Raw genomic sequence first — 21,596 nt, forward strand, 5'->3', positions numbered from 1 at the left:
CTAGATGATTTTCTTTCTCTCCCTTGTCTGGGGCAAGGAAGCTTTAGAGTCCCAACGATTGCCTAGACTCAGGGAAGACTGGGGATGCAAACAGGACGTGGATTTTGGAGGTCGGCTGACAATGGTCCTGAAGGTTAACAAATTGGTAAAAGTTTGAAAAAACACTGTTGTAGATGGTACACTCAGCTGCCGCTGTTCGGCGGAGGTGGATGGGGTGCCAATTGAGTGGGTTGCTTTGTCCTAGATGGTGTCGAGCTTGTTGGAAATGGTCATTGCCTGACACTTGTAGGCATGAATGTAACTTGCCACTTGTCAGCCTGAATACAGTCCAGGTTTTGCTGCATGTGGACACAGATTACTTCAGTGTCTGAGGAGTCACGAATGGTGCTGAATGTTGTGCAATCATCAGTAAACATTTCCACTTCTGATCTTATGATGAAAGGAAGGTTATTGATGAAGCAGCTGTAGATTACCCTGAGGGACTCCTGCAATTACGTCATCCTTTGTGCCAGATATGACTCTGGCATATAAATATATGTATGCACAACATACATATCTTTATGTACACACAAAGAAAAATGGACTTTGACTTTTTATTTATGTAACCTGAAGCAATATTTCAAAGCTGATGTCCTCCACCCCAACATTGGCCTACAGGATGAACAACTGCTTAAAATACTGAGAAAGCACAAGGCAAATGAGGCTGTCCAATTTAATTTATTTACTTTGAAGAATTGTTGAAGCATATCACAAGCACAAAATATTTTTTTTCTCTAATTTTTTTTGTCTAAAATAGGGGGGGAAAGCTAGTCTTTGTCATCAATCTGACAACTACATTTAGGTCAATATACAGGGCAACAGTAATTCCTTTGCTCTTTCCTATCATGCTTTTCTGATGTTTGTGTCACTGACAAGGTCAAAGCAATACTTGCTCCAGAAGCATACACCTGTCTCCCTGCCAAATCTCTGAAGTGACAATTGCAATAGGGTCCGGGAGGTTAGTTTTCTTACATAAAATGAAGGTTAGGCTACACTGCTCCTATTACTGTCTTGCAAACTTCTTTTAGAGTGCGAAAAAAGCATCTTTCTCAGATGCAAAACATCTACAAAGTAAACAGGATTCAACCAATCACAAAATCTCACAAAGATAAAAATTGTTAAAGAGATCAAGTGATGTTCAAACTTTTTGCTCAATTTTGTTTTCAAAATCGGCTTCAGGCCATTGACAAGGGCTTAATGTGTTAACTAGAATTTTTTCACAAAACTAAAGGTTTTTAAAAATCAGTTGTTTATGTTCAGGATACAGCAGAACTGGCACATAAGAATTCTGTTTTCCAGTAATGCATTCAAATATGACCCACAATGCATTAAGATGATTCTGGATGTTGATTCAACAGGGAATTGGATAAATATTTGGAGGGAAATTTTACAGGGTTATGGGGAAAGGGTAGGGGAGAAGGACTAACTGGATAGCTCTTTCACACAGAAGAAACACAATGGATCAAATGGCAATCTTCTGAGCTATACAATCGTACTGCATTGTTTAAAACAGAGACAAAGGAACCAGATTGGTGGCATTAGAGATCTACTCAAACAGCAATCAGAACTGACCTTTGGTCTGGATACTGGAGATTTCAGCTTAGCCATATTCATACTGTATGGAGCTAAACAAAATGATGAGCTTTTTATGACAATTATAAAAGACTCAAATAGTCCAAATTCAAAACTAAATGGAATTTTCTCTCGATACTTCTTTACACAATATGCCCTCCCTTACCAAAGCATTGTCACACATCCATCTCTAAAGAGATAGAACTAGTTTTCTAAAATCTTCAGCCAATGTTGCTCCATGATCAGCTGGCAAGATGCATTTCTCCCAAAAACAACATGCCTCTTGCTTTACTGAAAAACAATCTAACAGCTTGACTAAGACTGACAACATTCAGCACTGGAAACACTGATTAACATCTCTCAGAATTGTCAGACAAAATGCTCAAGTCAGAATGCTATGAGTTCAGATCTTGGGGAGTCTAGGCTCTTGCTGCAATACGGAGGCTACTGCATTGCATTTTAGATGAGGGTGGCACAGTAGCACAGTGCTCAGCACTGTTGCTTCACAGCACCAGGTCAATTCCCGGATTGGGTCACTGGGAGTCTGCACATTCTCCCCGTGTCTGAGTGGATTTCCGCCGGGTGCTCCGGTTTCCTCCCGCAAGTCTCTAAAGTCGTGCTGTTAGGTAATTTGGACATTCTGAATTCTCCCCGTGTATGCAAACAGGCGCCTAGTCGCCGGAGTGTGGCGACTAGGGGCTTTTCACAGTAACTTCATTGCAGTGTTAATGTAAGCCTACCTGTGACAATAAAGATTATTATTATACTTTATCAAAGATAACATCTGCTTCTTTAGTTGAACACAGAGCATGATTCAAAGAAAAGCAGAAAATTGGCCGAAACCAAGGAGCCATTATTTATTTGATGCTTGTGGGATACGTTTTGCATAAATCGTTGCTCCATTTACTTACGAAACCATAACTACTCTTCAAACTTCCACTGGCTATAAAACATTTCAGGATGCCTGGAGGACATGAGGTTTTGTTAGGATATCGGACCAGGCCCCAATTTTTGTTAGGGTACTGGATGACAAACCGCAACCATATTGCAATGTGTAAATCTGTGAGGAAAGGATACATCACCCCAGGAGTGGTGATTATGACCAAAAGGTTATCGTTCATCTTAAAAACAAACTTTAGTTTAAACACAGAATTAACCACATTATCAAATAATCGCTTTCCAATTAACAGTTAAACAGTGCTTAAATAAAAGGAAATACTTGAACTCACTATTTACACTTGCCACTGCACATATTCTAACTAAGCAACCCAATACAGTTCAAAATCCACTCTCAAAAGTTAGCAATCAAAGTTATTTGCTTTTCTCTGAGTAGACCTTTCTGAAACAACCTGAAAATCCTTGCGTTATCAGACTCCAATCCTCTGGTAAAACTGCCGAAACCACAGTCAGACCTTGCTCCTCCCATCAATTACATAATATCTATCCTACTAACATGTCCCATGATCTGCTTAGCTAGGTCTAAACACCATCCCTCAATAATTATCTACACCTCAGGGAACCTCATTTCTATAAACAATATTCCATTAGCTATCTATATGTAAACACGTAAATAATCAACGATTAGATCACCTTTGTGACTCCTTAATCACAGCTTGAGCAGACATACTGGCTGTATGTATTTGAACATTTTAAGAACATTTCAACAAAATGTAAAATGTAATATACAACAATTTCCTACATTCCTCAGAATATAAAGTTACTCCTTGACTATTTAATCATTGGACATCACGAGTGGGAATCACAGCCGATTGTTCACCCAACCTCCCTCAATTCAGGAGTATGGAATCCAATTGTCGTCCTTCTACTGCCATCCAGAAGAGACCAGCTAAATCAGCACTAATCAGGAATGAGATACTCTGTTCCATTGATATTTTTCATTTGACAGTAAAAAGGATATAATTTTGCACGCTCCAAATGGTTTGCTTGTCTCATGCTCTAATTGTTTAATGTTGAAGTAGAACGTTAAACTCATATGATTGTGGGGCCAGGTGGAAGAGATTATCAAAATTATTCAGCGATAATATTCTGCCCTACTTTCATACATGCGGAGGTTAAGTGAATAAATGCTTTGGTTAATAGCTTTCATTGTGTATCTTCCCACTGCTATGAGGAGAAAACATTTTTGTTGCAAAAGGAAGTTGTTTCTCCTTAATAATTAAGAGAAGGAAAAAAAGATTGATCTCCAAATTAGCTCAAATTAAGAAAAAATATGTAGCCTATGCATAAAGTCCAATTATAACACACATTTTGAAAAATAAACTGGTGTCAATTTTCTCTCCTTTTGTACAGGAGGGGGGAATAATCCAAAGCATCCACCATCTTCTCGCATCTTGCACAAATACCTATTATTCACAGGAGTTTTGATGCCGACTTATCGAGTATTCACCTACCCCCAGCTAGAAATGCAGAACACGGACCAGGAGCAGAAATTAATGGTCAATTTTCCTGGGAAGGGGCATTGTAACAACCCCACCTGACAGCATCCCACCCAGCTTCAACATTCCAGTGCCATTTCCAAGATCCCTTACTAACTGCACCACAGCCTCAAATCCACCTCAGACCTGTGGGCCCAGCCAAACCCCCATGTATCCCAAAAATCAGCTTCATCTTCCCCGTGCCAGCCACAGACCCCGATACACCCTTACCTCAACCAAAATAACAGCCTCAGTTCAAGATCACTCTGGATTCAAACTCTTCAAATCCATCACTGGATAGGGCTAGCAATGTATGCACAAGGCCCTGACCACAGCTCAGTTTGGAAGGAAACAAATTAGGTGTACGGCAACAAATAGAAGATAAAAGAATTGTAAAGAGAAAAATATTATGCAAAGCAGTGGGTGATCCAGTAATATCCTAGGCACTCTCTTTTTGACTGCATGGCAATCTGGAAAGATTACAAGTGCAATTACAGTAGTGTCAAAACCGAGGAACCAAAACATACAAGATGAAAATGAAGTGGAAACAAAACATTGGGAGCCCAAAGAAGTTCAAAATGATATTACAATGGAAAGTTTTATTTATAAAATATATAACACAAGGGGAAAAGTAATCATGTTTCAGTGATCTGTTCTGCAACTGAAAATGTTATCAATTTTGATTCCAATTTCCGCTGTTCCCACACCTTCACATCTCACTCTTCCCTTCCTCAATTTCTGGTCTCTCGTTCTGGGGATAAGCTGCCGGCCAATATCTACTGGTAGCCCAATAACCATGGACAGCTAATTCCCTCCCCATTTCCTGCATTTTCTCAGTTCTCAGTAGCATCTCATTCTGACAATGACATCTGCCAAACCAGTGTGTTCAATAGGTCTGTCTGCCTTTCTCTTCAACCAAAGATTCTTCTCATCGACCACCTCCATCCCATTTCCCACACGCCTGCACTCATCCCTTCCCCTCTCTCCAGGACAACTATGATTCACTTTCCATCCCATCAGCCTCCACATTCAATAGATCGTCCATTGCTATTACCCCCAACTGAACACCTCTGTTCTGTTTGCAATATGACCCCAAGCTTCTGGTCACATTATTTTAATTATCTGTCACACTCTCACTCTGACCTTGGCCTCCTACAATATCCTAATAAAGCTCAATGGAAGTTCAAAGAGCATCACCTCATCTATCAATGAGGCAATTTACAGCCTTCCAGATTCAATGAGTTTGACCATTTCAGATCATAGCCACTGTTTCCACCCTCTCCCCCTCTCCCCTCTCTTCCCCCCCCCCCCACCCCACCACAGACAGCAGTTGTCTTGGGGGGGCTGCAAAGTAGTATTGTCACAGGACAAGTAATCCAAAGATCCTGCTGTCTGCTCTGGGGACCTAGGTTCCAATCCACCCACAGCAGATGAAGAAGTTTGAATAAAATTCAATAAAATCTCAAATTACAAGCCTAGTGATGACCATGGAACCATTATTAATTGTTCTGATTCACTAATGTCCTTCAGGGAAGGAAATCGGCTGTCCTTACCTGGTCTGGCCTACGTGGGATTCCAGACCCACAGTAATGTGGCTGCCTCCTAACCGCCCTCTGAAACGGCCTAGCAAACTACTCAGATCAAGGGCAATTAGGAATGGGCAACAAAATGTAACCCACATCCCATGAAACAATTTTAAAGAAGCCAATGGTTACTATTCCACTGTTGCTGTTAGTTTCATTTCTTGACCCGCCCCATTACTATGTCTTTTTTGCAGTGCAACAGCATTCTAGTCATTTAATCACTCCTGCCTAGCACCCCTATCAGATCTTCTTGTGTTCTTTCATCCTCTCCTCACTTTCACTGCCTCTGTATTTGCTTAAACATTGTTATATCTCTAGATTGCTCTTATAGAAAATCATCGACCTGAAACGTTAAATCAGTTTCTCGCCGTAGATACTGTTGAGCATTTTCAACACTTTCGATTTTTATCCACAGTATTTTGTTTCTGTATCCATTTTCTATCCCTCGGGGAACAGTTAAGCTTCAATATGTTTAAGATTGACCCAGTGCCAGAACAATAGCAACAGTATAAATCATCCTCTTGCAAAAATTGAAAATGATACAAAATATAAACAGGAAATACTAAAAAGGTCTAACAGCACCTGCAACAAATGGTAGAATGATAAATGACAAAAATGATTCTTTAGAAACAAGTTGTCTTTTATTTCACCTGCCATAAAAGTGATAGTAACATTTTAAAATTAAACATGAATTCAGGGTTGTACAATTTTTCAAGGTGTGCAAATCCTGGAGTCAAGAATGGCTACATTTATTTGTGCCAAACACTAGGGGGAGTACTTCCTGCACATGTGTAGTTGCAGTCTCATTGTCAGTGCTCCCCCTAGTGTCGTAGCAGAAATAAATATCAATATCAAATTCTGCAGTGAGGTATCGTGTGATAGGGTGAAACAGCACATCAAGCTAGTGTGATATAGACTCTGCCCGCTATTCTAACAGAAACACGGATCACTACCATTGTTCCCACATTCAAAAATGTTAAGTAATACTCACTAGAGCTGCAGAAACAATGCATTCCTTCTCTGTACTAAGGTCTTCTCCAGTTAGGCTGATGATGCTTGGAGGTAGACCCATGGCATGGGGAGGAGACTGGAAGTAAGAGAGGTCCTCATGTCAGACGAGACTTAATAAAATGAGTGACCAGTATTTGCAATTGCTTCAGATAGGGTATCGGAGGCAGGCAATAAACCTTTATTCAGGAACAAGTTAGGTTATTCAACACAAACAATTCCCTCCCCCCCCCCCCCCCCCCCCCCCCCAAGCTGAATGCGCCAAACACCTCCCTCATTTACCCAAGTTTTTACCCACTTAACATGTAGTTCTTTTTAATATTGTTAGTGACTGGTAATGAAACTTTAATGTGTGAGAAAAGTGACAAGGTAAATACTTTACTTTTACTGGATTTACCTTTTGAAATTTTGTGAAGCCAATTGGTTAGCTCAATACAATAATAATAATCTTTATTGTCACAAGTAGGCTTACATTAACACTGCAATGAAGTTGCTGTGAAAAACCCCTAGTCTCCACATTCCGGCGCCTGTTCGGGTACACAGAGGGAGAATTCAGAATGTTCAATTCACCTAACAAGCACGTTTTTCAGGACTCGTGGGAGGAAACCGGAGCACCCGGGAGGAAGCCCATGCAGACACGGGGAGAACGTGCAGACTCCACACAGACAGTGATCCAAGCCGGGAATTGAACCTGGGACCCTGGAGCTGTGAAGCAACAGTGCGACCCACTGTGCTATAATACAATCCCAGTCCCATTGTTAACAAGTTAAAATTCTCCCACTGCATCAAACAACCCACAATCTCAGCACAGCCACAGGCTTATATTCTAATATGTTCAGGTAAGCACCCCATCAAAGACACGTGCAGCTATCCAAGAAAACACCAGTTAACAATAATGAGAAAGAATTAACTGAAGCTAATGAAAAATTTATTTAAATAACTGATAACTTGTGGAGAGGGGAGTATTTGAGAGAGAGAGAGAAAGGAGGAGAAAGGTAGGATAAGGAGATGGTTGAATAAAGGGGAATGGGAACACCAAGACAGTAGAAATGAGTCACAAGAAAAGCAAACTGCTTCCCTAAGAAATCCAGTGAAAAGCAAATTAACAGTGATTTTGATCACTTATTATGTATACTCTGGGTGAGAGCTCTGGCAAATAAAACTAGAGCTAACACCCCTCTTTACCGAGTACCTTGGGAGCTTCCTCTCTACAAAGGCAGACATATACAACAAAATTCATCACCATCTCCAATGTGCTAGTTCAGTCATCTGCCCACGATGAAAACTTTTATGCGCTTCGGAGACTTGGATGAGCTACAGCAGGCTCCTCGGAGCACGGAGGAAGTACTGGCAGCAGTGCCTACATGGGATCCTTCAAATCCGCGGCAGGAAATGCAGCACCACAACAGCATCCTTGCCCAAGCCAGCTTGCCCAGTGCAAGTCACGCAAAAACAGCTGGATGGGATATGTCCTTCACATGTCTGACGCCAGACTCCCAAAGCAATCGTTCCACATAGTTGTGGCAGAAAATTCCCAGGAGGACTCGAAGTAGGTACTTTTGAAGCAACAATTGACAGGTTTCCAAATACCAATGACAAAGGGATATGCAGATACTGTGGGGAAAATACATTGAACTGAATGATCAGCCATGATCATATTGAATGGCAGAGCAGACTAGATGGGCAGAATGGCACAAGAGTGACTATTTTGTGGTGTCTCAGCCGGGTGTGGGGGGGCTGCCATTCCATAGGGCAGGGACTCACTTTAGGTATCTGGGGGTGCAGGTTGACCGGGAGTGGGGGGAGGACTCCACAGTATATGATTTCTAGTTTGGAGGGGAGAGTGAAAGCCGAACTGGCAAGGTGGGATGGTCTCCTTCTGTCACTGGCGGGCCAGGTACAGGCTGTTAAAATGAACGTGTTGCCACGATTTCTGTTTATTTTTCAATGCTTGCCGATTTTCCTCCCAAAGGCTTTTTTCAGGGAGATTCAGGGAAGGATTACCTCATTCATATTGGGTGGGAAGGTGGACAGAGTGTGGAAGGTGCTGCTACAGAGGGGAAGGCAGGCAGGGGGTTTGGGTCTCCTGAACCTGATGTATTACTACTGGGCGGCGAATGTGGAGAAGGTGCGGAGCTGGGTCAGAGGGGTTGATTCCTAGTGGGTCAGAATGGAAGTCAGTTTGTGCAGGGGGTTGGGAGTGAAAGCACAAGCAACAGCGCCGCTCCCGATAGCTCCGGGGAAATACTCAGGGAGTCCGGTAATAATAGCTTCATTGAAAATCTGGAAGCAGTTTCATCCACACTTCGGGTTGGAGGCAGGGTCAAGGGAAATGCCGATTCGGGGGAACTACAGATTTGAGCCAGGGAAGTGGGATGGAAGTTTTTGGAAATGGGAAGAGATGGGGATTAAGACGCTAAAAGATTTGTTTCTTAGGGGTCGGTTTGTAGGATTGAGGGAGCTGGAAGCGAAGTATGGGATGGAGCAGGGAGAAATGTTATAGATACATGCAGGTTCGAGATTTTGCCAGGAAGGAGATACAGAACTTCCCGGAGGAACCGGCTCCCACATTGCTGAAGGAGGTGCAGACGACAAGGGGACTGGAGAAGGGGGTAGTGTCAGCGGTGTATGGAGCTATTTTGGAAAAGGATAAGGCACCACTGGAAGGGATCAAAGCAAAGTGGGAGGAAGAGTTGGGAGAGGATATGGAGGAGGGGGTCTGGTGTGAGGTGCTCCGGAGAGTGAATGCCTCCACCTCATGTGCGAGGTTGGGGCTGATACAGCTTAAGGTGGTATACAGAGCACACCACACGAGGAAGAGGATGAGTCGATTCTTTAAAGGAGTAGACGATGTGTGTGAACGTTGCGGGGGGGACCCTGCTAATCATGTTCATATGTTTTGGTCCTGTTTAAAGCTAGAGGATTACTGGAAGGAAGTTTTTAGGGTAATTTCCAGGGTCGTGCTGTGAAACTGAACCTGGGTCCCCAGGGGGTGCTATTCGGGGTGTCGGACCAGCCAGGGTTGGAAACAGAGGCAGATGTTGTAGCCTTCGCCTCATTGATCGCCCGAAGGCGGATCCTGATAGGTTGGAGAGCAGCCTCGCCACTCTGTGCCCTGGCGTGGCGGGGGGACCTATCGGAATACTTGACCCTTGAGAAGGTTAAGTTTGAAATGAGGGGAAGCTTGGAGGGGTTCTACAAATCATGGGCATTATTTATTATGCACTTTCAAGAACTGGATAACATCGAACATTAGTTGGGAAGGGTTTGACTATGGGTAATCCCGGATTCCTATTTGGTCATTTGTTTATTTAAACATGCGGGCTGATATTTCGGGGTTGGTGGGAGGATAGGATCGTTGTTATTGTTATGGGGATTGACATATCTGTTGCTGATTGTTGTTTATTGTTGGTGGGTGTACATTTGGGAGAAAATGTGAAAAAGGAGAAAATATATTTTTTTTTTAAAAGATGGGCAGAATGGCATATCCCTTCTCCTATTTTCCTATGACAGGGAAATTTCAGGGACAACCCAAAAGGATCCTTGAAGAGGTCAAACATACGGGAGACACTGGCTTGTGTACGGCCATTTGGTGCAGCAGGGGAAGGAGATGCTGGGTTCTGTACCTTCATTAAGCCTCCAGTAGCTGGTGAGCATTCATAGGCATTAATTAGGTCTCCAAGGCGGCCTTCAGGACGCGTGGCAACGCAGAATCACTGAGCAGAAACCGATAGCCAAGTTCCGCACACGAGTACGGCCTCAACCGGGACCTTGGATTCATGTTCCTTTACATTCCACCCCACCATCTGCCCTTGGCTTACAAAATCCTACCAACTTTCCTGGCTTGAGACAATTCACACCTCGTTAGCCAGTGATGATCCCTCTCTCCAGTCACTCCGTCTGGACCTGCAAAGACTTGCATTCAAAGTATCATCTTGCATCGTTGCCTTTGTCAATATATGTGTTTCTGGAACCCACGTCTTCATTCACCTGAGGAAGGAGCTGTGCTCCGAAAGCTAGTGATTCAAAACAAACTTGTTGGACTTTAAACTGGTGCTGTCAGACTTCTTACTGTGCCCATCCCAGTCCAATGCCGGCATCTCCATTAGGTCAGCAGATAGGTGATTGGCTGGTTAGTAAGTTTTAAGATTTTTATCCCTCTAAACAAGCGCAGTAGTTTGAACCAGTACTGGGGAAATACAAGTATTGCACTAAATTTATAGCTTAACTAAACTACTTAATATAATTGCAGATAACAGCCGAGTGACTTTGTTAAACCCAAAATCTAATTAGTTAAATAAAACACAATAAAAGATGGACGGGCAAGTGGTGTGGTACAGCTGCAGCATGTGGGTGCTGGTGACAACCATTTAGAGTCAGAGTTTCACATCACAGAAAACAGCCCTTTGCATCTGTACCTGCCATCAAGCATTTATTCTAATCCCACTTTCCAACACTTGGCCTTGTATGCTATGGTGTTTTAAATGCTTATCTAAATGCTTCCTAAATGGGTACCACCTTTCAGGCAGAGAGTTCCAGATTCCTACCACTCTTTGGGTGAAAATGTTTTTCCTCAAATCCCCTCTGAATCGCCTGGCCGTTACCTTAATTTTTTGTTTTTATTCATTTACAGGACGTGGGTGGCGCTGGTTAGGCTAGCACTTATTGTCCATCCTCGGTTGCCCTTCAGAAGGTGGTGGTGAGTTGCCTTCTTGAAATGTGTACGTATACCCACATGCTGTTCGGAGGGAGTTCCAGGATGTTACTCCAGTGGTTGTGAAGGAATGGCGATACATTTCCAAGTCAGGGTGGTGAGTGACCTGGATAGTGTTGAGCATCTCGTGTTGTTGGAGCTGCATTCATCCAGGCAAATGGTGATCCATTAAACTCCTGACTTGTGCCTTGTAGATGGCGGACAGGCTTTGAGGGGGTCAAGAGGTGAGTTACCCGCCGGAGGATTCCTAGTCTTTGACTTGCTTGGTAGCCACAGTAATAAATCTGACAAGATTAGTTAATTCACCAGAAGTGGAAGTGAACCGCAGATTTGCTAATCTACAAGTTTCAGACAGTGCATATGGAGTAATCCTGAGGACTTCAATTTACCAAGGGGGGAAAACTATTCTTTCATGTCACCGTGTGCACTGAGGCAGGATTCACAGGCACAGTTCCACCTTCCAAATTACAAAATATCCTTAATACTGCATTAAGAATTTGGAATAAAATGGCATTGTTTGCTTCATAATTTTAAATAAGGACTTATGATTAACCATGAAGTGCATGCACTAATCTTCCGGTTAGAAAGAACACCATGAATATAACTCAAGGCCTCCAACAGATGAATAGTCAAATTTGTTGAAGCAAATAGGACTGTGAAGGATCTCAGGAGGTAGCAATTGAGCTGCCCCATTACAAAGTTTGAAAACGTCTTAAATTTGAATTACGACTCAGATTTAAGGCACATTGATTGACGCTCGGTGTAAGCCTAGCAAAGAAACCACACAGTTAAAAATAAATTACAAAATGTATTTCACATTAATATTTAACTACATCAGGAATCCCTGCAGAAATGAAAAGCTGTTCAACTAATCTGTATGTTTACTTCAAAGAGCAATTGAAAGATTACATACCGGTGAGAAGAATCTGCTGTCCAAGAGACTGTGCACATTTATAATATTTCAAGTTTTTTGAAAAACTATTTAAGGTCACATATTGGATTGGATTTGTTTATTGCCACGTGTACCGAGATACAGTAAAAAGTATTTTTCTATGTGCTGCTCATGATTTAGTACATTAAAAAATACATAATCAGGCAACAAAAGGTCCACAATGTAAGCACATAGACACTGGCATCATGTGAAGTGTAGTATTAATCAGTTCAGTCCATAAGAGGAATCCGGTAACAGCAGGGAAGAAGCTGTTTTTGAATCTATTTGTGCGTGTTCTCAGACTTCTGTATCTCCTGCCCGATGGAAGAAGTTGGAAGAGTGAGTAAGCCGGGTGGGAGAGGTTTTTGATTATGCTGCCCGCTTTCCCCAATGATGGGAGGCAGGTCCGTGTGATGGACTGGGCAGTGTTCAAGACTCTGTGAAGTTTCTTGCGGTCTTGTGCCGAGCAGTTGCCTTATCAGGCTGTGATGCAGCCAGGTAGGATGCTTTCTATGATGCATCTGTAAACGTTGGTAAGAGTCAATGTGGACATGCCAAATTTCCTTAATTTCCTGAGGAAGTATAGGCACTGTTCTGCTTTCTTGGTGATAGCCTCGACATGGGTGGACCAAGACAGATTTTTGATGATGTACACACCTAGGAATTTGAAGCATCTCCACCTCGACCCCGTTGATGCAGACAGGGTTGTGTACGTACTTGGCTTTCTGAAGTCAATGACCAGCTCTTTAGTTTTGCTGGCATTGAGGGAGAGATTGTTGTTGTTACACCACTCCATTAGGTTCTCTATCTCCCTCCTGTATTCTGACTTGTCGTTGTTCGAGACCCGACCCACTATGGTCATGCCGTCAGCAAACTTGTAGATGGAGTTGGCGCCGGAGTGTGGTGACTCTCTGCGAGCTCGCTCACATATTGTAGACCTTGGTCTGAGTTTAAAGACAATTTCCAAAATGAACTCAAGAGGATCACCTGACTTTTTCCCTCATGGATTCAGGCTTGAACCATTCAGCCAGATAAAATGGAGACTTCCCAAACATTTAAAATTTATGATGTGGAGATGCCGGCGTTGGACTGGGGTGAGCACAGTAAGAAGTCTTACAACACCAGGTTAAAGTACAACAGGCTTGTTTCAAACACGAGCTTTCGGAGCATTGCTCCTTCCTCAGGTGATTTAAAATTTAAATCAAAAGAGTAAACAGAAACTCACTGATTTCATGGCTTTTCCTTCAAACACAAAGACAATAACTAATAAGGTATGAACAAACTTGACCCTTTTGATCATTAGAGGCTAAACTGCCTTCCGATAACTAATGGAATTATAACATATAAGCAGCTAAAAGTGCCACACATAACGAAATAAAGAACCTTTTTTCCTCCCTGTAAACTCGATTCCACCTACTAAGGTCACCTGTTAAAGCAAACTTTGGCAATTTTACAATGGAACCTATCGCAGCTGCAGAGAATACCCTGCAGCATTTTCACATCAGACAACGCAACATCTCAACTTCAAAACATATCAGTCCTGCAGCAAATATAGACTTAGAAACATGAATCCAGTTTAGTATAGTTTTATCTTAATTTGTAACCAATCTTTGTGTGTTAGCACCTGTATCTTCTCCAGAGCAAGTGTGAAATCAGCTAACCTTTTCCTTGAAAGTTAACAAAAAAAGGCTTTGCTGCTAGGTTATTTTAAACTAAATTACTCACTCCAAGAGTAAGATCCACACACTCACGTACAAATATATTGTTCACTGGTAACTTTAGGGAAACACCTTTAAAGTGTCTGTGACACAAAGAAAGGTCATTCTTGCAGAGAGGGTACAGCAAACTGCAATGCGCTAAATAACAAATTGGGGTTGATCCAATCCAGATGAAAATTTATCAAAATTTTTAAAAAAACATCTTTCAAGTATTTGGATCCTTGAGCATTCAGGCAGTAAAGATGAGCAGTTTTATTACACAACTTTTGTCGGATATGAACTGGCATAAACAATGTATCCTCCTGCAACAACTCTCCAAGTAAATATACTGAAATTCTTATGCTGTGCCATTAGTTACAAAACTCCTACTGATTTCAGCATGTTCAACATGGATTGGGCACTCTTTGATATTGTCTGAAAAATATAAGCTCAGAAAAGGCCAACATTTTATGACAGCAGCATCTTCACATTTAACAGTGTGTGATATAGTGGATCCTCTGTGGCACGTGAAAATAGTCGTTTCACCGCTTTTTCCTGCTGATTCTTTTTGTACCCCAACGATCCCTCTCCCATCCCTCTGCATAGCACTGAAAACATTTTTCATTGCTGCATCCACAGTGCTTTCCACTGCTTCAGTACTTGCTCCCTTTTTATAAATTAATTTGTGGGATGCGGACATCGCTGGCTGGACTAGCATTTATTGCCCATTCCTAATCACCCTTGTGAAAATGGTGGCGAGCAGCCTTCCTGAACCTCTGCAGTCGACGTAGTACAGATACACCCACAATACTGTTACGAATGGAGGTCTAGGATTTTGACGCAGCGACAGTGAAAGAACGGTGATACATTCCCAAGTAAGGATGGTGTGTGGCTTGGGGGGTGGGGGGGCGTCCAAGTGGTGGTGCTCCCATGGGTCCGTTGCTCTTGTCCATTTAGATGATAGAGATCATGGGTTTGGAGGTGCTGTCTCAGGAGCCTTAGCAAGTTCCTGAAGTGCATCTTGTAGGTGTCACACTTTGCTGTCATTGTGTCGGTGGTGAAAGGAGTGAATATTTGTGGATAGGATGCCATCAACCTGGCAACAGTAATGCCATTAAATGTCATGGGGTGATGGTTAGGTTCCCTCTTGTTGTAGAAGGTCATTACCTGGCATTTGTGGGGCACAAATGTTACTTGCCACTTGCCAGCCTAATACTGAATATTGTCCAGGTCTTGTTGCATTTGGACATGAACTGCTTCAGTATCTGTAGGTCTCTAACACCTCGGCATGTCTCTTACATGTTGTTTTGTCTGATGAACTGAATATTTATCCTCTGAGGATACAGTCAGTGGAGGGGACGGAAACATGGAAGAGGTAAAAATTTTGACTTGTAAGTCTTGGGAGAAAAAAAGAGAAAGAGAAGGATGGAATCAATCTTAGCGTGTAGAATGGGATCTGTCAGCTTTGCTAGCTCTGGCTTTGAGAAAAGGAAAAAGGTAATCGGGGAAAAGAGATAGGTTGATGAGCTTCAGGTGAAGGGAGAAGCAATAGAGGATTGGGGATTGGAAGGTGGGGATTTGGAACAGTGAAAATGGATGCTCTTACCAAGCTGTGAGGAGTCGATTAGCTCTAGGTTGGGGGTTTATAGAAGGGGGCAAAATGTTATCATGTGCCAATGGGGAGGGAGAGCAATAACATCTGCAAAGCCACAAGAAGAGAAAGGAAATTAAGCCTGCAAGCCACGTGGAGAGAAGTAGATGATTGGGATTGGGTTTATGAAAAAAATGAAAATGAAAATCGCTTATTGTCACAAGTAGGCTTCCGTGAAGTTACTGCGACTGGGGAGTTTGGTGGTGATAACATGGTGGCACAGTGATCAGCACTGCTGTCTCACAGCACCAGGGACCCAACTTCAATTGCGACCTCGGGTGACTGTCCGTGTGGAGTTTGAGCATCATCCCCGTGTCTATGTGGGTTTCCTCCAGGTGCTCCAGTTTCCTCCTGCAGTCCAAAGATGTGCAGGTTAGGGGGATTGGCCATCCTAAAATTGCTCGCAAGTGTCCAAAGATTAGGTGGGGTTATGGGGATAAGGTATGCATTGGGCTTAGGTAGGGTGCTCTTTCGGAGGGTTGGTGTAGACTCGATGGGCTAAATGGCCCCCTTCTGCATTGTAGAGATTCTATAATTTTATGGTGAAGATAGCAGGAGCTTAAAATGAACCAGTGAGGTGTTTGGGTCTTCAATTTATAACAAAACACTGGTTTGGACTGATAACTGGAAACGTGACAGCATCTGTAACTTTCAAAGTGAAGTACAGCAGGACTGACAGTACACTGGTAGTATTCTAGGTTGCTACCATTGCTTTTGTAACAGTCATTGCACTCCAAAGCCAATTCATTATGTGGCACACTTAAACAAGTATCATCATCAGGTGTTAAGTATCATTTTTTAAACTGGGAAGCTGAAAATACAGCTCAGATTCCCTGAAATTTGAACCACAAATAGGAACCATTTTCGTGGCTTCTGTTGTAAGATGAGCAGTCGGGAGAGCCAAGGAAACAATTAAGCAGTACTTGAAAATATATCAACAGGATGATAGCTAATCATCTAATTCTCCATCAGGTTATACAAGATCTATCCAAAACAGCCAATAATTAAGTATTTGTGTGCATCAAAATGTTATTACACTCTAATCTTTCTTCCTCCAAAATACAAAATCTCTCCGAGAAATCATGGACATAAGTAATCATCAACGATACGAAACATTGGAAATCTCAGTGAATCAAATCTTTTCTTTTTAAAAAAAAAGGATCGAGCAACCAAATTAAAGATTGAAAATCCTGATTGTTATTCCAAGGCTACAGCACAATAAAACCAAACTGCACAATTTCTTCAGTTTTATCCACTTTCTTCCTTTTCTCATAGAGAAATGTGCATATAAATTACATTTCCAAGAAGAAAAGAATGCAGCAGTCTGCTCTCCTGTCCAAGACCTGGGGTTCAAATTGAAAAATCGATCTGGACTGGCGCTTGGAATTCTATCAAGTTGACAAATTAAGAATGAAATGAAAGGAAAGTCGCTTATTGTCACGAGTAGGCTTCAATGAAGTTACTGTGAAAAGCCCCTAGTTGCCACATTCCGGCGCCTGTTCAGGGAGGCTGGTACGGGAATTGACTGTGCTGGTGGCCTGCCTTGGTCTGCTTTAAAAGCCAGCCCAGTGTGCTAAACCAGCCCCTGGTGAGGCATAAGTATGTGAGGCAAAATGAATTATTGTGAAAAGAATTCACTGGGGTTGTACAGGACAGCTGGACAAAAAAATAAGACAAGAGCTTCTATTGGAAAAGTATGTGACAGGTGCGTGTGGCAACTGCAGTTTGAGGCCAGATGCTGCGACACAGCCAGAAAACACACTGTTTATGCCTAAACTAACGATGATTAGTATTTTCATCTTGCGAAGGGGGTTTACGTTGGCACCAGGGTTCATAAAGCACTTTGATCCTCACCTGGAGTACTGCAGTTGTGTTGTGAGCCAGCCATCTAGTCACAAAAGAGTGACTACCTAGCATCATAACTTCACAGGATCATATGTCCTTGAAGGCGGCCATTTAGTCAATCGTGCCTTTAATCGTTCTTTGAGAGTACTGTCTAAATAGACCCACTGCCTGCCCTGGTAATTTCTTTACATTGAAGCATTTAACCAATTTTCTTTCACACGTTGCCATTGAATCTGCTTCCATAACCCTTTCAGGCAATTCATGATTCAGTGTAAAAACAATGGGGGCGATTCTCCAAAATGGAGACGGCGCGAAATGGGCATGGGGACGACCAATTCTGTCCCCGACAGGGGGCCAGCATGGCGCTGGAGTGGTTCATGCCGCTTCAGCCTCCTTTCCTGGCACCAAATGGGCACCACGCCACCCCACACATGCACAGTTGGGCCGCGCCAACCTGCGCATGCGCGAGGGACTTCTTCAGCACGCTGGCCCCGACTCAACATGGCGCCGGGGTTCAGGTGCCGACCATGCAACAAAGTAGGCCCGGGGGGAAAGGGGGGGCAATCTGTGGGCCCCGATCGCGGACCAGACCCCATCGAAGGCCCCCCTCATCCGGGTGCATAATGAGGCTGGTGTTGGAAGATTAGGACCGTGTGCTCGCTGGCTACGGCAGCAAGTAACACTCAGGTTCCTGTATTCATCACGGGGCTTAATCGCAAAATAGGAGAATTTCACCCTTTGTCTTCTCAAAGGACACCAGTCAACCCTCCAAAAGCACACCCTAACCAGGCTCCCACCCTCTCCCTGCAACCTTACTTAACCCGCACACCCCTGTACACCAAGGGGCAATTTAGCATGGCCAATCCACCTAACCTTCACATCTTTGGACTGTGGGAGGAAATTGGAGCACCCGGAGGAAATCCACGTCGACACAGGAAGAATGTGCAAAGTCCACACAGATCAGGCCGGAATTGAACCCGGGTCCCTATGAAGCAGCAGTGCTAACCGCTGTGCCACCATGCCACCCAACTCCTTTAAGCATTTTAAATTAATTACCCCATCACCTTGCTAACCATAAAAAAACAAAAATAATAACCTAACAGCTCATCATAAGTGTTCTATGAAGTCACCTTAACCTTCTTGGTTGCAGTGAAGAGTTTTGACTTCTCATCTCACTCGATGACTGTAAACCGATTTGTTTCCTGGAATGTTCCAGCAAATTGGTGTGGCATCATTTTCATTGTTCTATATCGTTACAGACAGAGATGTAGACTGAACCCGCCAAAGCCCTTTCCCTCGTCCCTGTAATCAGTGTAGCTTCATTTTGCTACAGTTGATATGCATTCCCAAACCCCCATTAGTACACAGTCAATATAAAAGTCACCAGCAGCATGGATTTAAACAAGGAGTATTATTGATTCACACACTCACCCATGGTGGCACAGTGGTTAGCATCCTGCCTCACAGCGCCAGGGACCTGGGTTTGATTCCAACCTTGGGTGACTGTGTGGATTTTCCACATTTTCCCCATGTCTGGATGGGTTTCTTCCGGGTGCTCAGCTTTCCTCCCGAAAACCAAAGATGTGCAGGCTACGTGGATTGGCCATGCTAAAATTGCCCACAGTGTCCAAAAAATTAGGGTGGGGTTACAGGGATATGGCGAGGGTGTGTTTTGGACAGTCGATGCAGACTTGATGGGCAAATGGCTTCCTTCTGCACTGTCGCGATTTTACGATTCTAAAGTAGTAAATTCCTACAAATTTTAACACCAAACAGAATTGTTAGCAGCTCACATATCGTTGAGAGTTTACGTCCGACTCTGAAATAGAATTTCAGATGAATTGAGATGAAACCTGGATTAACTGCAGGGTTCCTTAGAAGTAAAAGCTGTTCACCAGGTGGTGCAGACAGGTCCTGGTGGCTGCTGTAACTGGAGGTCCAACTTCTTACAGAATTAGCAACTGAGAACTGTTTGAAACAGGTTGGAGGAAGCTTTTAAAGTAACTTCAGCCTTGCATGCTTTGATACGGTCAGGTGACACAGCCTCCCCCTACAGCTGTAATGATTTTGCTGGTGCTCCTGCAGACTGCCCAGTCAGTTTTTGGATAAAAGGATTTTAAAATCAGAGGGCAGTTTCGATCTCATGATAAATGGCCATTGATACATATCGGAATTGTAAGAAATGATGGTCTTTCAAGGCGAAGGAGTTTCAGTCTCAGAATCACGGTTTCGAAGAGGCCCTTCAGCCCATTGAGGCTGCACCAATGCATGAAAAACACCTGACCTGCCTACCTAATCCCGTTTGCCAACACCAATCAAATGGTGAAAAGTTACTGATATACAATAAAAGTTAGATAGTGATCTTCAGAACTTCATTGTGGATACTCAGTCTCAATACTGACGGGCAGCACGGCAGCACAGTGGTTAGCTTCACAGCTCCAGGGTCCCAGGTTCGATTCCTGGCTTGGGTCACTGTCTGTGCAGAGTCTGCTCGTTCTCCCAGTGTCTGCGAGGGTTTCCTCCCACAGTCTAAAGACGTGCAGGTTAGCTGGATTGGCCATGCTGAATTGCCCTTAGTGTTGGGTGGGGTTACTGGGTTGCGGGAATAGGGTGGAGGTGTGGGCTTGAGTAGGGTGCTCTTTCCAAGAGCTGGTGCAGACGATGGACCAAATGGTCTCCTTCTGCACAGTAAATTCTATGATTCTACGATACTATCCCTCTTTTGTTACATGACAGTCTGTGTTTTGCAGTAACCTCGACAACAGCATGTGCGAAATTTCAGAGTGTGCTGTTTCAGCATATCCATTGTTTCTTCAATTCTCAAATTATTTATGCTGTAATATAAAAGTACCCCATTGCAGTGCAATAAATTCGAATTTTTACTGCTTCCTGCCAATTAACCACCTCTGTCCATGTGACCACATTCCTCTTCATGTGCCCTTCATCTTTGCTATTAAGTTCTTTTGTGGTACATCAAATATTTTTTGATAATACATATTAATCCATATTCACAGTCCTTTATCTTGACAGCCCTTCAATTTCTGTTTCCCCGCTTGCTTAGAAATGTTATCAATAACTCCGCTCTCGGTTCTACCAGCAAGATTACCTAGTCAGCTTCGGCTTTTATTGTTCACTAATTGAAATTCATGGCCTCTAGTCCAACTGGCCTAATTTGCCTTGCAGTAATATCCTGTGTATACCTTATCTTTCAATGCATTTTGTAAAGTTCAATGAAGTCCACATTTTCTCATCTCTCCATAAATTTAAGCATTTGTTTCCTTGTAAATCCCTTGTACTTGGAACATTCATGCTGCTCATCTCTGCAGCTATGCCCCTCAAAACATGAGGCTGGTCTCTGCATTGTGGTGACATTTGACCAGATTTTGCAGTTTTTTCACCATTTCCTTCAACTGTTTTGGTAACGTGAATCAACATTCTATTCGCTTTACTGATTGTTACTCTTGAGAGTTGAACATAGCATGTACAACTCAAGTTACTGTGTACAGTTTTGGTCTCCTTACTTGAGAAAGGATGTACTGGTTGAGAGGATTCGTTTATGAAAGACTGAGTAGACTGGGACCATACTCATTGGAATTTACAAGAACGAGGGGGGATCTGATAGAAACACGTAAAATTATGAAGGGAATAGATATGATAGAAGCAGGGAGGTTGTTTCCACAGGCGGGTGAAACTAGAATTGGGAGGGATGGCCTCAAAATAAGGAAGTGCAAATTTAGGACTGAGTTGATGAGGAACCTCTTCACACAAAGGGTTGCGAATCTATGGAATTTCCTGCCCTGTGAAGCAGTTGAGGCTACCTCGTTAAATGTTTTTAAGGCAAAGGCTGATAGATTTTTGAACAGTTAAGGAATAAAAGGTTACGGTGAGCGGACGGTAAGTGGAGACACGTCCACAAAATTTACAGCAAAGAATAAGGTTTTGCAGCTAGAGCACAGACAATGAGCTATATTTGTTCAGCAGGTATGAATTTTTAATGTTGTGAGACTCACTATCACACTGTAGAATCAATGGTGATTCACATTGGCTGAATGTGGACGGGTTAGTGGAGATGAGTCCACAAAAAGATCAGCCATGATCCTATTGAATGGCGGAGCAGCCTC

At 43.0% G+C, this 21,596-nt stretch overlaps 1 protein-coding gene across 5 annotated transcripts in view; it reads right to left on the reverse strand.

The window, feature by feature from the left end:
- The window catches only part of smap1 (small ArfGAP 1), a 329,292-nt gene that overhangs the window by 183,651 nt on the left and 124,045 nt on the right, over nucleotides 1-21,596 (reverse strand). For 2 of the 5 annotated variants that reach the window (XM_038800670.1, XM_038800671.1), the window contains one exon: nucleotides 6,621-6,716. The exons of the other annotated variants lie outside the window; for them this stretch is intronic. In XM_038800670.1, the coding sequence (XP_038656598.1) occupies nucleotides 6,621-6,716 (96 nt within the window). The remainder of the gene's footprint in view (nucleotides 1-6,620; nucleotides 6,717-21,596) is intronic. 5 annotated transcript variants of the gene reach the window in all.

The sequence above is a fragment of the Scyliorhinus canicula genome, chromosome 6 (assembly GCF_902713615.1).
Source record: "Scyliorhinus canicula chromosome 6, sScyCan1.1, whole genome shotgun sequence".
NCBI lineage: Eukaryota > Metazoa > Chordata > Chondrichthyes > Carcharhiniformes > Scyliorhinidae > Scyliorhinus > Scyliorhinus canicula.